The 13,514-nt window shown below is 47.6% G+C and overlaps 1 protein-coding gene across 3 annotated transcripts in view; it reads left to right on the top strand.

The window, feature by feature from the left end:
• Positions 1 to 13,514, top strand: part of GIGYF1 (GRB10 interacting GYF protein 1) — a 1,351,771-nt gene that overhangs the window by 288,551 nt on the left and 1,049,706 nt on the right. For all 3 annotated transcript variants that reach the window (XM_085637593.1, XM_085637592.1, XM_085637591.1), the window contains exon 4: positions 5,060 to 5,136. In XM_085637593.1, coding sequence (XP_085493719.1) covers positions 5,102 to 5,136 — 35 coding nt within the window. In that variant the 5' untranslated portion in view covers positions 5,060 to 5,101. The remainder of the gene's footprint in view (positions 1 to 5,059; positions 5,137 to 13,514) is intronic.

Raw genomic sequence — 13,514 nt, 5'->3', positions numbered from 1 at the left:
AGCTGAAAATATTAAATTACTGAACCATATTGTAGAGCACATTTTCACCACGGGTAACTCTATAAGCTGTTTGGGACTGAATCTTGAAGTTGGAACTAGACTTTGGATTTAGGAGGTTGCATTTTAAAAACGAGCATTGGTAAAGCAATAGATCGGGTATTGTCAGTTTCTTGTCTTAGTCAATGCTAGTTTTGTTTTGACGTGTTTATGGCAAAACCTTTCTGGGAGCTGACATATAAACAACAAACATCAATGGGAACAAAATATTTTGGTCTCAAAAAACATATAGTAGCACCTGGCACTGAGGAGAATTAATTGTGTGGATGATCTCCTTGCAAAAGAATAGAATGCCACCACTCAGTAAAGTTCGCCAGTGGCTGACCTAGGCTGACTGCTCACCTCTTGTGCTTCAGTGGCCAGAAGAAAAATTTGAATTACCCAAAAGATTAGTTTGTGAAAATGGCTGACTGAAAATCCTTGCATAAGTATGTGTAATGCCTGCTTTTAACCCTTCTCAAATAATACGTAAGTGATCAGAGCCACATTTTCTTTGGTGAAAAAAAGCCTGGGCCTGATTCAGTTTAACATTCAGGATAATATTGAGTATGTAATCTGGAATTGTTTTAGCTCAACATCAGAAATGGCCGCCTGATAAATAGCATATGGTCTCCAGAGGAACTCAAATTGCTGCGTAACAGGATTATGCTCTTGGCAGACAAATCTGTAAGTAACGAGAAATTGGTACCACAGCTGTTAGTGGAGAATGAGAATGTTCCTCTAACCTTGTTGGTTTCCTTTGCCTTGGTGCTTACTATGGTACTGAATAAGCCATGTGAGTGAAGTTTACTTTTTTTTAAAAGCCTTTTCAGAAAGACTCAACACTAAAAGACTGGATGCCATCACTGCTGTGGACTGAACAGAGACCACCTATAAGAAGATTAGATACAAGCACCCTTTTCTGACATGATAAAGGTGTTTGGTGTAACGACTGTCAGTCTTGCAGCTGGCTAACTGCTTTCCACCTAGAGGTGTGAACGTATAGATCACCAACTTCCCTATCTGCAACCCTCAGATTCCTAAATGATGTTGTGGTCACGCAATGAAAGACTCTGAACCAAGTCGTCGGTTTATGTCGGAGGATTTATTAAAGTTGGTTTTGTTTCAAGACAACTAAACCAAACAAGGAAAGTAAACAATCAAAGTGGGAAGGTTTCGGCGAGATCCTTTGCCTGTGTCTCCTATTTCCACTTCTCTTCCCGCAGTCAGTGTTCCCCATCTCCTCTCTTTCCTTGTCCTTGGTACAAAGAGGAGGTCGTCTGGTTAATCGCTGTATCGTGATACTGTTCCTGTCACCGCACCCACGTGCTCAGTTTAGTCTAGTCTGTGTTCTTTAGCCCTGGGGACCGTGGTTTACCTGAGTATCCCGCGGCCTTCCCTCCCACCATTGCTTGAAGAAATATTGAAAGATCGGCATTTGCCTGAAGCCACGGCCCTCCGGGGTCGTGGCAGGGGTAGTCTCTGCCTCCTTTGCCTCTCCTGGGCCTTCAGGTATCGCTCCGTGGTCTTCCTTCCCTCTGATGGTGTTCCTCGCAGTCGTCTCGGGCCTACAACAACGCCTCTTCGCCACGCAATAGCCGTTTTCTGCATCATCTCTCGCCTGCTTCATCCTGCTTCCGTCCTTTTCTTCCTGGTTGGCCGCCAGTGTGTGCTCAGCTGAGTCTGATTGGTCCATGCTCTGACGTCATCGTGACGTGCGCCTCAGCAGCTAGAACGCTCTCATCGAGATTTATCTGAAAGAAAAACACCAGTTATAGGTTCCTTATCTTAGAACTACCCCTAGGCGTCAGAGTGGATCCGGAAAGTTTTATCGTGAGCAGTACCTCTGTGCGTCGTAAGGTGGCGTCGGTCGGCTGGGATGACGTCGCGGAAGCTACTTGGACGACACCCTTGCACGCTGACGTCAGTTCTTTCTTTTTCCGCACCAGCCAGCACAGATCCGGGAAGAGACGTACCTCCAGTCACTTTTTGACTGACTTTTTCTTGACTTTTTTCGACTTGTTTTTGGAGTCTTTGCATCCTGGTGGACCAGGGATGCCCGGTTTTTAGCCTTGTGGTGTTCAACTCTTTGTTGGCTACGTGGGAGCCAAGAAGGTCGGGCCATACACAAACGCACCATTTCTCGATGGGTCGTTTGGTGTATTAAGGCATGCTGTTCTCTAGCTAAAAAGGAGCCTCCGGTCGCGCTACGCGGCCATTCCACAAAGGCGACAGCAGCCACTACTGCCTTGGGAAGATGAGTTCCTCTAAATTACATCTGTCAGGCGGGCACGTGGGCATCGCTGCACACGTTTACGAAACACTACTGCCTGGACATCCAAGTTCAGAGACTCGGCTTTTTTGGCGGTTTTGTTCTCCAGGACTTTCTGGTGTGATCTTGGTCTCACAGACCCACCGCCGGGGTTGGTATTGCTGGGGTATCTATTCTAAGGTCGGGAATCTAGAACTAATGTGTTTCTTTCAGATGAGCAATTTACTTACCTTCGGTAACAATGTATCTGTAAGAAAGTTATAGATTCCTTACCGCCCCACCCATCCTCCCCATTCTGCGAACTGATTTCTAGGGTTAAGAATATCCTTTCAGGGCCCTAGTGTTTGTGCACCAGTGGTCAGTGTCTTACATGGCTCTGCGTTTCTGGCACAGAAAATCGTGTACAGAACTGACGTCAGCGCGCGAGGGTGGCGTCTAAGTACGACCACTACGCCAATCACGGAAGCGGAGCTGACCGACGCCACCTTCTGACGTGCAGACGTACTGCTGACAAACACTTTCTGGATCCAGTCTGATGCCTGGGGGTAATTCTAAGGTAAGGAATCTATAACTAACTAATGTTTCTTACAGATATATCGTTGCCAAAGGTAAGTAACTTGTTCGGGAAGGAAGGCGAGGCCATTACCATGTCACCCGTGTGTCCGCGATGCCGGACCACAGCCCTGAAGTAAGAGGTGTGAACTTCAGATCAGTACTGTCCTTTTTCCTAAAATGTATTGTTCCTCCTGGATACAAAGTTCATGTTTTCCTTTATTGCACCTCCTTTTTGTCATAATTTGGTTGAGATGAGACCTTGTGTAAATTTAGTTTCAGAAAAGATGTGGCTCAGTGGCTGAGCTTAATGATGCAGACGAAAGCTTTCAGCTTGACAAGGATGTGACTGGATGAAAGAAGGCAGGGGATTGAAGTTACAGCATAATGAAGTGATCCTTCCCTCAGTTTAAAGGACATTTCCTATTGAAAGGAGCACAAGCTGAAATAAAGAAGTTGTGCTCAGTCTCCCTTTTTAGGCTGGGCCTACTGGACAGCACAGCTGTCTGGTTTTCTAACGACTTCTTGTTGGCATTCTGAAAGCTTCCTGGGGAATGTATTCTTTTCATTGGCTTTGTTTTTTCACTCAGTTGCTTTCTTTCTATTTGCTGGCTCTGTTTATTTTAGGCTTTCCAGCTTGATTTAGTTCATTTCGTGGAGAGTCTCTTATATACCGTATCCTTCCGAGTGCTCGCTTTTTATAAAAAGGCCTATAAAGCTGGTACTTGTCTTGTTTGCATTCAGAGACTGAGTTCAAATCAAGCTTTGTCTTCCGAGGGTGCTTGGACATTACTTTTCTTTCTCTGACATCAAAGTGAGAGAATTTGTGACAATCATGCTGTGTAATTTAAATGCTTTTTTGTAGCACTCAACAAAAATGAACTGTGCTACTATTTCCGAATATATCAGAATTCATACAAATTAAGCACACTGTTTTGTTATACTGAAGTGTGGTGGAAACCAATATTTTAATACGATCAAAACACATCATGCTAGGTCATGACATTTCCACACAATACATTTTGTGTGCAGTAAAGCTCAGTGTAAAATAATGGTGATTTCAGTTGAAAATACGTTGTATGTAATGGCAGTGTGCTACCACACATGCATACTTCACGCTACGCCACTTCACTCTTGGCCCGTCCAATATTTGCCGCTCCATTGTGTGGCGCTCCACTCTGACGTGCCATTTTATTGTGCGATACTCTAGAGCGTGCCAATCCGTTCTACGCCTGTCCCACTCTACGCTACTCCACGACATGCCACTCTACTCCTATCCACTCTACGCCACTCCACACCAATTGCCACTGCGCTGCACTTCACTACTCAAATTTAACCCACCATACGGTTCTCTAGTCTACCCCACCCAATATACTCTACCCCACGCCATCTGCCCCAGTCTACCCCTGTCCTCTCCAATCTACCCACTCCAGTCTGACCCACTGTACCCCACTTAACGTCCATCTGCCCAATCTACCCCACTCCATGCCACTCCGTTCTACCTCACCCACTCCAGTCTACCCTACTCTTCCAATTTACCCCAATCCACACTGATCTATCCACTCCAACCCACCCCATTCTATCCTATTCCAGTCTACCAGAATCCAGTCTACCGGGCTCCCCTCTAATCTGCCAGTCTACCCTCCAATATACCCCCACTCTTAACTATCCCACTCTTCTCCAGTCACAAGCGCAATTTACCCCACTCCGCCCCAATCTACCTACCTGCAATCCACTCAGCCCCACTCCATTATACCTCAATAAACCCTGTTCATTCTACCCCACTCCACCCATTGCCACTAACTTTTAGCCATCCTGAACATCAGCCACACTGGTTTAGGGCATGACAAACACATTTCCTATGCAATTAGCTCTCATGTAAGCGAGAACTATTTGCTGTGCCAATGCTTGTTCTTCTCTGCTCCCTCCACCTCCATGGTTTTCCCTTAAAGGTGGTGCCAGAACTTAAATGGTCTTGAACATTGAATCCCAGTGACTTTAAATATATTCAGTCAAGGTAGGTTACTAATGTGTCTAATCAAAGCACCCATCTCATGTCTTGTGAAATACTATTGGGAACATTGACGTAGGATTGGTATACCTACACTGGACATCCTTTTCTTTCATACATTTGAGGTCTCAATTTGTAAAGTTACAGTTCTGGGCCAATTGTTAAATGTGTTACTCCTTGTCTTTCAGGTCACTGTAGAGGAAAACAGAGGATTAAAAGGGGAGAGAGCTATGGCTGCTGAGACCCTCAACTTTGGACCCGAATGGTATTTTATATCTGTTTGTTTTTTAGATGAGTGGGGAAAGGAATGTAGAACTGAGGTCTATGTTACATTTTAAAAGTAGGTGATCCTGTTGGTCTCAATGTAAAATAATGTGTTGGTCTCCATATATGTTAGCTTGGTGTTGCCATCTCTGGTCTGTGGCGTCCACCTGTGCAACTTATCATTGATGTGCAAAATTATATGCTTCTTGTTGTCTTTTTTAATGCCAGTTTATCTCCTCTCTCGGTTTTGCCTTTATCCTTGTTCAGTGCTAGTAGGTGTTGCTCTGCATGTGATTACTTTTTTCAGTGCATAGATGTTGGCAGGTGGGTACTTATTTCTGCATAAGGGTGCTGATGACAGGCACTTGTGTCACTTGATTAACATCAAGTTGCAAAGAGGGAGTGCCAGAGTGTTGTGAAATGATTTATATGTGTGCGCAAATGCCTCCAGGTGCAAATAGCTAGTCCTGATTTACAACTCGACAGATGGCTGGCTCTGAACTGTGCAGTTAATACTGATCTCCTTACAGGATTAAGATCCAGGTTTGAGACCTTCCTGAAGGGAATATGCATCTTCAGCCAAGTAAGGTGACAAGGAATGGTGTTCCAGAGGCCAGTTGCCTCCACTGAAAAAGCTCTGCCTCCCCATCGAATATAGGTCTCGCCTAGACAGCGCTTGCGTTGTCTCTTCGAGACATGCTGTATCTAGGATGTGGGTGTGATGATAATGCCCATCTTTTTAATGGTTCCTCTTGCTGTCCCTCTTCAATGCTTGCTTTTCATTTGTTAATATGCTTAGTAGTTCCTTCTGTAGGAAAGTGCCTCTTTTTGCATGATTGACCCTCACTTTTTGCCTGATGTCTGATGCTTCTTGAATAAGTGTGCTCTGGGTTCCTGCTCAGGTACCCAGGCCCTGTGTTCTTTCCCAAAAACTGTACCTTTGTTCCCACATTGGCTCTCCTCTGGCCTACATACAAGTCCCAAGTAAGGGCCTTGTAGCCTAAGAAAGTCTGAGGGCTGAAACATGTTTTGCCACCCTCAGACTCCTCCCCTGGCCCATAGTCACGGCCAGTGCAGTCTGTTTGCTAGGGGGAGATCCTAAAACTAAAAGTCAACATGGCACACCACTTGTGTGCCATGCTTACCAAAACACTGCCTGTGGCATTGGTCAGTCACCCCTCTTGCAGGCCTTACAGACCTAAGGCAGGGTGCACGATACCACAGGTGAGGGTACAGTGGCATGAGCTCTGGGCCCCTAAAGTACCAGTGCCATTCACAGGTATTGGAAGTGCAGTAAAACAACTTAAAACCATGGGCTGGGAGTTTGCCACACCGAATTCCACAGCTCCATGAAGGCTTTACTGAAGGCTGAGAAGTTTGGTATCAAACCTCTCAGGCTATTAAACCCGCACTGATGCCATTGCTGAATTTAATGCCAAATGCCCTCGGAGGGCATCTTAGAGTCGCTCCCTGAAAAACTACCTAACTTTAGTGTCCTGGCTGAGTGGCTGCTCGCCAGCTGCCACCCCAGGCAGGTTTCTGGACCCCTGGGTCGAGAGCCTCCTGCTCTCGGGGTCCTGAAAAAAAACACATTCTGGGCAGAGGTGCCAAACCTCCTCCCCCAGGATGGGCAGGGTCCACGAAGGGGAAGCTTCAAAAGCTTGCTGCCTTGGTTAGCTGACCCTGCCTTTTGCTGCTCCCAGCAACTTGCCCCCACCGGTCCTAACCCCCCACTTTGGGAGGGAGACTCTGTGAAAACTAGGATGGGAGATGTGTGCCCACCTTTGCCAACTCCACCTCTAAGGTGATCGAATCGAGGAGAAGCAACAACTCAGTACCTGCCTGTGAGAAAGTGCCATCTTTCTTGCATGGTATGCCCCCACTTTTTGCTGAATGTACTTTGAATGAGGTGCCCAGGGCCTATGTTCCTTCCCTAAAACACACCAAACCCAAATTTGCAAACCGTGGCCACATGTCAGCCCCTGGTAAATGGTACCCTAGGTACCCAGGGCCTTGTGACCAGGGAAGGCCTCTAAGGGCTGCAGCACTCATTGTGCCACCCTTAGAGGCCCTGTACCTTTACAAACACACTGCCTTTGCAGGCTGGGTGTCTGGGTGCAAGACAAAACAAAGTCGACATGGCACACATCCCTGTGGGCCATACCCATCACCTACACTGCCATGGCATACATCAGCCACCCCTCTAGCTGGGTGCCTTATGCCAATGGTGTGGGCACAGGAGCTGGAGCCCTGTGCCCCTACAGTACCCAGGTCCATTCCTGACCACTGTAAGTGCTGTGCTGCCATTTAAGAGTACATGGTACTGAGAGCTCATCAAACACGAACTCCACAGCACCATAATGGCAACACTGAAGACTGAGAAGTTTGATATCAAACTTCTCAGCACATTAAACCCACACTGATGCCAGTGTGGGATTTCATGTACCAAGCACCCCAGAGGGCATCTTAGAGATGCCCCCTTAAACCTAACCTACAATCCACGTCTGCTCTGAGGCTGCCTAGGCTGCTACACAGCAGACATGTTGCTGGACCTCTGGGTGGGAGAGCCCCTGCTCTCCCGGGTCTGCAACAATGCACATCCTTGGTGAGATGCTAAATCTCCTCCCCCAGGATGGGCAGGGGGAAGCTTCAAAGGCATGCCACCTCTGTGAGCTTCCCCAGGCCACTGCAATCCCCCACTCTGGCGGGAAGCTTGGCAGGAAACCCCAAATAAGGACAGGGGATGTGCCAGCCTGCCAACCCCACCCCTCAGGTGGGGGAGGCGAGGTGAAGCACATCTCCGGGCTCTCACCATCTTGAAGATGGGAAGCCCTACCCGGACTAGGCTACTGCCCCCCTCCCACAAGAGAGGCAGGATAGGGGGTGTACCAACCCCAGGACAGGGACCCATTGGGCCCTGCCCTTCACCTACCTATAACGCCCCTAAATCTAGTATTTAGGGGCACCCTGAACCTTCCTTCCCCAGATTCCAGATTCCGAAATACAAAGAAGAGCAAGAAGAAAGAAGACCTGCCCTGCAGCTGCTAAGAAGAGGAAGACACCAACTGCTTTGGCGCCAGCCCTACCGGCCTGTCGACCCTCAAACCTGCTCCTGCTCCAACCCGGCATCTCTTGTGACCAGCAACCTCACAAACCCCGGAGGACCTGGCTACCTTTTGGCTCTAAACCCCTGGGACTCCCATGAGTAGAGGCTCTACTCAAAATCTACCTCTAATCCCTGGCAGCAGCCCGGAACCGCGAACCCAGCACACTCTGCACCAGCCAAGCCTGGCCAGTGCTGGAGTGAACAAAGACCACGAGGACGACCCCACGGCGACTGACCCAGAGTCCGGCACCCAAGGACCTCCCTCGACCCTCCTGAAGAAGGGTAAGATTTCCCGACACCAAAAGGCACCCCTGCACGCGGCGCCCTGCGGCCCCCTGTGGCCAATCCCGGGGTACCTACCTATCCTCCAACTACCCAATTTACCTCTCGAAGTGGTGGTGGCACCTGAAGAATCCTCATCCCTGATCTTGCAGTCTTTTTCTAAACCGGAGATTTCCCATTGAAATCAATTGAGCGCCCGAAGGCTCAAAAGCACCATGCACCCAGCCTTTCGAGTGGCCCTGGCAGTGCAACCTCTACACCTACCTACTTCCCCACTTGCCCTGAGTAAGTGACCAGGAGACCAGCTCCCACAGCCGCGTGGCTTGCTAGTCAGCAGCCACCAACCAAGGCCCCCCTAACCCTCATAGGATAACATTGGGCCTAACTCTCTCTGCACCCGGCCGCCCTAGAGTCGCTGATGGTGAACCAACGGTACCTACCTGACCCTGGGGGACCCCTGAGTCTATGCCCAGAACCTCAACTCTGCCAGTCGAGTACTTACCTTTAAACCGATAACTCTATTTTATTCATAGGGTAACATTGACTTGCTTTTTCCTGAAATTTCTTTTAAGTGTGGACTTTACAAATCTTAAAATATTCACCAAAAATCAGCTGAGAAACGAAAATACTCCCCTGCTCTTTGGTGAGGTCCCAGTGCTGTTTCTTGGTGCCCAGCACTGACTCTGAAAAATAATTACAACTGTACTTACCAGTAAACCAATTTTCTCCCATAGGAAATCATTGACTGTTTTTCTATGAAATTTCTTCTAAGTGTCATTTTCTGCAATCTTTAAATATTCTTTAAAAATCGTATAATATCTGAAAACGTAATTACTTACCTGTTTTGGATAAAGGTCCCAGTACTGAGTCTAGGCACCCAGTACTGGATTACAAAAGTAACGAGAACATACTGTACCTGCAACTTGAATTTTCTTCCATAGGGAATCATTGACTGTTTTCTTTGAAATATTTTCTAAGTGTCAACTTTTAAAAATAGTTAAACATTGTTTAAAAATCATCACAGTAATTAAGTCGACTTTCATCACTTGATTCTAAGTACTGACCCAGGACTGAATCTAGGATCCAGACCTGGAATTCCAAAAGTAATCCTAAAAGTAATCTGTTGCAAATAACTTGAAACTTCTATTGAACTCAATGCATTATTGTGTTTAAAATTGTGTTGCCTATTGCAACCACTTGCAACCACTTGCAACCACTTGTAACTGTTTACAAAAGTCAATTGCATATTGCAAAAGTATTTATATAAAGCATCTCATTCTGAGAAAGTATATTTTAATGCCAATTGTTGGTTCTAAAATAAAACAAGCATATATTTTTTATATATAAACCAGTGGCCTAGAGTTCAGTTATTGAGTGTGTGAGACCATTTGCTGACTGTGTGTACAACAAATGCTTTACACTGTCCTCTGATACTGCCTTACTGCTCGACCAATCTACCACTTTAGAGAGTAAGGTTATATCTAACTTTAGCCTCTGTCAAACCCTTGGGGACTGTGGACTCTGTACACCCCGTACCTATTAAGGAACAGTATATACAGAGCCACTTTCTCACACTGCCTTCTTGAAGATGGGTGACCCAGCCAACCAGAGAGAGTCTTATGCCCCCCTCCCCACTGGAGGGTGGCATAATAGGTGGTGTACCCACCCCAAGGAAGGGACCCATTGGCCCTGACCTGTACCCACCTGAAACTCCTCTAAAGTTTGTATTTGGGGGGGGAACCCCCAAACCTTGCCTCAGACAAGCAAGGAGGACCAAAGAGCCGTGTTGAAGGAATGATAGGAGGATGCTAACTGCCTTGGCCCCAGCTCTTCCGGCATGTCCCGACCTCTACTTTCTCCAGCAGAATCCTGGCTTGTCCACCAGCCCCCAGAACCTGAAGAACCTGCCCTACCTTCACTGCAAAGACTGTCTCCCATGTGCACTGGACTTGCTGAAGAATCATACTCTAACTCACGGATTTGACCGGAGCGGAGTGGCCCAACACCCTGAGGAGGTTTCCACCAGCAATCCTGACCTGGGATCTGGTGATCCCTGACCTACCTCAAGCCTCCCAACAACGCCTGTATCCTCTATCTGGAGGATCCCTACCCTCCCCAACTGCTCCCTGAGCTGGTAAGGTAACCCAATGTCTTTACGCTCCTCTGACTTTGGTGGCCCAACAGATGGTGTCCAAACCTCCCAACTTACATCTTCGACTGGTGGTCGCCTCCAGGAAGCCTCTCTGACCGAACCTGCAGTCTTTGCTCCGACCAGAGATCGTCCATTGAAAACAGGGCATCCAAGGCCAAATCAGCACCCTGCACCTGGCGGCCGCTGTGCTGCTGTTGGTGCACCCTGTGTGCGAACTCTGATCCCCCTTTGCCCTGTGCTTAACCCTAGGAGCTTTGCTCCCTCAACCCTGTGGCTCTGCTATACCAAAGTAAGGTATGGTGTGCACGGTCCAGTGGATCCCCAAAGGCTTACAGAGGTAAAAGTAGATAGCACCATACTCTTTATTTGTGGTAGTGTGGGCAAGCAGTAAGGCTTTATCAGACAGTGTTAAGCATTTGTTGTACACACTCAATCAGCAAACGGTATCTCACACTCCAAGACTGAACTCAGACCAGTTTTGTTTGTATAAAAAAAAAAAATATTTTCATTCTAGAACCAAGCCAAGTCTTGCACAGGTAAGTGAAATAAATGTTTTGCTAAATCTTATGCAGTGTTTTACAATTAAATGCATGGTCAAATGCAGTTGAGTGAAATACAGGTAATTTAAAATGTCAAAATTACTCTTCAAAATACTTTTCAGATTACTTAAAATAATTTGAAAAGTAACGTTTTCTACTCAGTGTGGTTTGCCTAGATATCACAGTGGGACTTTTCCTAGAGAAAAGATATGTAAAATCAGTTTTGTACATTTGTTCAGGTTTTCATACAAATCAACTTCACACTTCAAACATTTTTGAAGAGAAAACTGTCAATGTATTCCTATGGAGAGAAATGTCGGTTAGAAGGGGTATACTGTCTTAGGAATTGATTTTCTGGGGTTAGAACAAGGGTTCCCCCAGGGTCAAGGATGCACTCAAAGCATCCTCAGCGGCACTAGGGTGGCTGGGTAGAGTGCTTGAGGCCCAATGTTATCCAATGGGGGACAGGGAGCCTCCGGTTGGTGGCTGCTCACTGGCAGGCCACAGGGTTGTGGGAGCAAAGCCCCTGGTGTTAGGCTCAGAGCAAAGGGGGGTCGAGTTAGCACCCAAAGTACACCTGCAGCAGTGGCTGGGTGCTGCTTTGGCATCGGGTGATCTGTTGGTTTCAATGGGGATTCTCTTGTTTTGACAGACTGCAGGCTTGGGGGACGAAGATCTTCTGGAGGTGACCACTGGTTGGAGAGCTAAGTTGGGATGCTGGGACACAGCCGGTTGGGCCACCCAAGGACGTGGGACTATGGGTACAAAGGTGTCTTTCGGCGTCTGGTTTACTTACCAGATCACAGGTCAGGATCGCCGGGGAGACCTCCTCGTGGTGTTGGGCCACTCGAACTCAGGCAGTGTGCGCCTGGTGCAGAGTGGTGCAGATTTTCGGTTTTGGCTGGAGCCTGGGTCTGTGGGTGAGCAAATCCGGTGGTCACAGGAAATAGTCTTTTCTGTGGAAGGCAGGACACGTCCTTGGGTTCTTAAGGTTGCTGGCTTCAGGACACACCAGGTTTTCGCTTCCGCAGGTTCAAGGTGGGGACATGCCTCTAGGGCTGGGGCCAAGTTAGTGAGCGATGTCCTCTTCATAGCTTCAACACAGCTTTTTGGTCCTTTTCTTCTTGGTCGGTTCCTATTAGAGGAAGCAAGGTTCAGGGTTGCCCCAAAGTACTAGATTTAGGGGCGTTACAGGTAAGTAAGGGTTGGGACCAATGGGTCCACCCCCTATTATGCCACCCTCTTGAGGGAATGGAGGCATATGCCTCTCTGGTTGGCTAGGTACCCTCCTGTGCAAGATAGCGGGACTGAGTTGTGCTTCACCTCTCCTTCCCCCACCTAAAGGGTGTGGTTGGCAAAGGTGGGCACACCTCCCTTCCTCTCTTGCTTTTCCACTGATTTTCCCGCCCAAAGTGGGGGTCAAAACCGATGGGGTCCAGTTCCTGGCAGCAGCTAAAGGCCTGGGGAAGCTCACAAAGGCAGCAAGCTTTTGAAGCTTCCCCTTGTGGACCCATCCCACCCTGGCGGAGGAGGCTTGGCACTTCGTCCTGTGATCTGCATTGTTTAGACCCCGAGAGCAACAGGCTCTTGACACAGGGGTCCAGAAACATTCCTGGTGGTGGGAGCTGGCGAGCAGCCACTCAGCCTGAACTCTAGTGTTAGGTTGTTTTTCAGGTGGCAACTCTAAGCTGCCCTCTGTGTGCATTTTTCATTAAATACCACACTGACATCAGTGTGGCTTTAATGCGCTGAGAAGTTTGATACCAAACTTCCCAGTTTTCAGTAAAGCCATTATGGTACATAATGATGAACTCCTAGCACCATATACTATTAATGGCATTACTGCACTTACAATGTCTAAGAATTGATTAGACACTGTAGGGGTACAGGGCTCATGCACCTGTACCCCCACCTCTTGTATAGTGCACCCAGCTAGAGGGGTGGCTGATCAATGCCAGTGCAGTGGGCTGTAGGCATGGCACACGGATATGTGCCATGTCGTCTCTTTACTTTGTTCTGCACCAAAACACGGATCCTGCCAAGGCAGTGTTTGGATGTTAAGGTACAGGGCCTCTAAGGGTGGCACAATAAGTGATGCAGCCCTTCGAGGTCTTCCCTGGTCAGTGTCGTTGGTACCTGTGGTAACATTTACAAGTAGCTGAACTGTGAGCAAAGATTCCGAATTAGGTTTTGTTTTAAATCACTTTTAGGGAAAGAACATAGGTCCTGGGTACCTGTTTGTATTAAGTTTCAATGGGGTGACCCACATAAAACTACCAGACCTGGGTCTGTTGAACAGT

Source organism: Triturus cristatus, chromosome 12 (assembly GCF_964204655.1).
Source record: "Triturus cristatus chromosome 12, aTriCri1.1, whole genome shotgun sequence".
In the NCBI taxonomy this organism is placed as follows: domain Eukaryota; kingdom Metazoa; phylum Chordata; class Amphibia; order Caudata; family Salamandridae; genus Triturus; species Triturus cristatus.
Note: the sequence above shows the minus strand (reverse complement) of the source record. Positions and strands in the feature narration are given on the sequence as shown.